Source organism: Sapajus apella, unplaced genomic scaffold (assembly GCF_009761245.1).
Source record: "Sapajus apella isolate SASKATOON/1434 unplaced genomic scaffold, GSC_monkey_1.0 scaffold1414, whole genome shotgun sequence".
NCBI lineage: Eukaryota > Metazoa > Chordata > Mammalia > Primates > Cebidae > Sapajus > Sapajus apella.
In genome coordinates, this window is record NW_022438340.1 from 1 (window position 1) to 2,850 (window position 2,850).

Sequence of the window (2,850 nt, forward strand, 5' to 3'; positions counted from 1 at the left end):
ACCTGAGATGTAACTGAGACATTGATGATTAAGAGCCCTCAGCTGTAATGCATTCTCCTGGCTTCTCCAGCACCTTCCTCTTTAGCCTCCCAAGATAATCTACAGTGTCTGCCCTCCAGATAAACACATGTGGGCAGCTGAACCACAGTAAGAAGGGAGGTTTCTGTTCAGGGTTGTACCACTGTGGGAGGATGTTTTAGAGTTTGCATGCAGTAATAAACCCCAATATCCTCAGCCTCCACCCTGCTGATTTTCAGTGTGAAATCAGTGCCTGACCCACTGCCACTGAACCTGTCTGGGACCCCAGCAAAACGGTTGGAAACCCTATAAATCAGTAGCTGTGGAGACCGTCCTGGCTTCTGCAGGTACCAATTCAAGTAGGTTTTTCCATCACTGTACAGGAGGCTTTGACTAGACCTGCAGGAGATGGAGGCCGGCTCTCCAAGGGTGACGGGCAGGGAGAGTGGAGTCTGGGTCATCACAATATCCCCGCTGGATCCTGAAATAGTGAGAGAAGTGCAAGGTTATGTACAAACATTGTGAACCATTAAAATGATATTCTTTCTGTTATTTATGCTAAGTAATTTTTGTGTGATTTTCGTTCATACCCCTAAACATTCAGGTTTAAAAAGAAACAACATTCACAAGGCACAAAGAAGCTTCAAGATGTTGCCTACACTACTCTCCTCTTCCTGTGTCACACTCTTCACAAGCTCACCAGTCCTTTTTCCTTCTAGGATATGAAATTTAGAACTATAAGAGTGAGGAATCTTCTATTTTTCACTCTTGCACTTCTAAACTTTATACACCTTTTCTTGTAGGTCAAGATGTGCATGTGGACAGGTAATGGGACCTACAGAGCTCACCCTCCCACCCCATTCTCCTCCCTCATCTCCCTTCTGTCCTTACCAGGGACCCAGAGCATTAGCAGCCCCAGAAGCTGAGCAGGGAACCTCATTGTGAGAAGGTGCGCTGAGGAGTCCTGATCATAAGGCAAGTTTAGAGCTGAGCTTTTATCTCAGACTCTCGAGGGAAGGTCCTCCCTATGGGACAGTATGCAAATCCCCTGGTGGGTGCAGTGGGGTGGAAAGAGACAAAGAGAATATGGGGACATCAAGTGTGAGCACAGTGACATAATGTGTTCTCTGTGTTTGGAGAGAACCTAATAAAGTTTGTGCTGCCTGAGTGAAAAAAGGGACATATTTAATCATGTTCTTTTATTTCCTCAAAGAGATTTCGAATTTGTTTTTATTTTCTCAGACACATTTTACACTTGTCTTCAATAGACTGAGTTTCCATAAATATTTGGTTATTATTTATTTAATTTTATTTTGTATATATTGTTTTAAATTTTATTATATATTATTAATTTACTTATATATATAGATTTTTTGAGACAGAGTCTCATTCACTCTGTCACCCAGACTGGAGTACAGTGGCAGGATCTCGGCTCACTGCAGCCTCTGCCTCTCAGGTTCAAGCTATTCTCCTGCTTCACCCCCTCAGCTAGCTGGGATTACTGGCATGCACCACCACGCCTGGCTAATTTTTGTATATTTAGTACAGACAGAGTTTCACCATGTTGGCCAAGCTGATCTTGAATTTCTGACTTCAAGTGACACTCTTGCCTCAGCCTCCCAAAGTGCTGGGATTACAGGCATGAGCCACCGCACCTGGCCAGTTATTTGTATTTATTATTTTTATATTTATTTTACCATCTAGGTTTTAAAAATTAGCTTCATTTTAGTTGCTAAAATCCCCACAGTAAATGACACAAATATTAAGTGGGTAACTGAATGAAGTTTGTGCATATTCACTTTCAAGGTGGAACTATAGAATATTTTGCATAGTCTGTGCTTCCTTCATGTGCCTTCCCAGTCAGTAACTGCGTCCCATCCCAACCATGGTAACTGTCATTCTGACATCTAACACTGCAACACTATAATTCGGGCTTGTCTGTGTTGAACCTCATATAAATTGTATTGTGTCTTTTTTCCCTTCTAGCTTTTGCCTTGTTCTTTGTTACTTTTGAGTTCTTCATTCCTTCCTGTGGATTCCTGTTCCTGTCTGCTATCATTTCCTGTGAGTCTGAAGGATTGCATCTTGAATTTGTTATAAAACTTAGCTTCTATTAACACATTTATTCTGATTATCAAAGAATATTTTCTTATTGCTTTAGTTTTCAACTGTGTTCTCACTGGATGCAGAATTTCTGGTTGCCTTCTTTTCCCTTTTGCATTTAAATATGTAATTCCAATGTGTTCTAGCCTCCGTTGGTGCTGATGGAAACTTAACCATTGGCTTCATTACTGTTTCCTTGAATGAAAAGTTTGCTTTTTTTTTTTTTGATAAGTTCAATAATTCCTCTCTGTGTCTAATAATTTTGACTATAATGTGTTCCTTTATGAATCTCCATGTTTATCCTAAAAGCGTTTCACTGAGTTTCTTTTATCTGTAGACTAATGTGTTTCATTAGTTTTGAAAACTCCTCTCATTGTTTTCCCAAATATTGCTTTAGCCACTTTTTCTCTCTCTTCTCCTCTGTGATTCTCATTATGCATTTGTTGGCATTCTTCACTTTGTGCTGTAAATTGAAGTCTTATGCATTTGTTCTTAAATTTTTTTTCTTTCTTTAGATTCAGGAATTTCTATGGATTTCTATTTCTTTAGTTTCAAGTTCACTGGTTCTTCTATCATCTGAGAATGATATAGAACCTATCTAATACATTTTTTTTTGGAGCTCCAGGTATCCAAGTGCATTCAAAGTGTCAATGGTCAATGTGTCCTGCAATTCACATTCTAGCTGCATTCTTCATCAACGCATGAGCCAAGTCATCCACCGCTAAGAGT

At 39.8% G+C, this 2,850-nt stretch overlaps 1 gene segment (V, D, J or C); it reads right to left on the reverse strand.

The window, feature by feature from the left end:
* Positions 1-129: 129 nt before the first annotated feature.
* LOC116546796 lies at positions 130-987 on the reverse strand. The segment is given in 2 exon segments: positions 130-499; positions 910-987. Coding segments are annotated over 2 exon segments (381 nt in total).
* Positions 988-2,850: the final 1,863 nt, after the last annotated feature.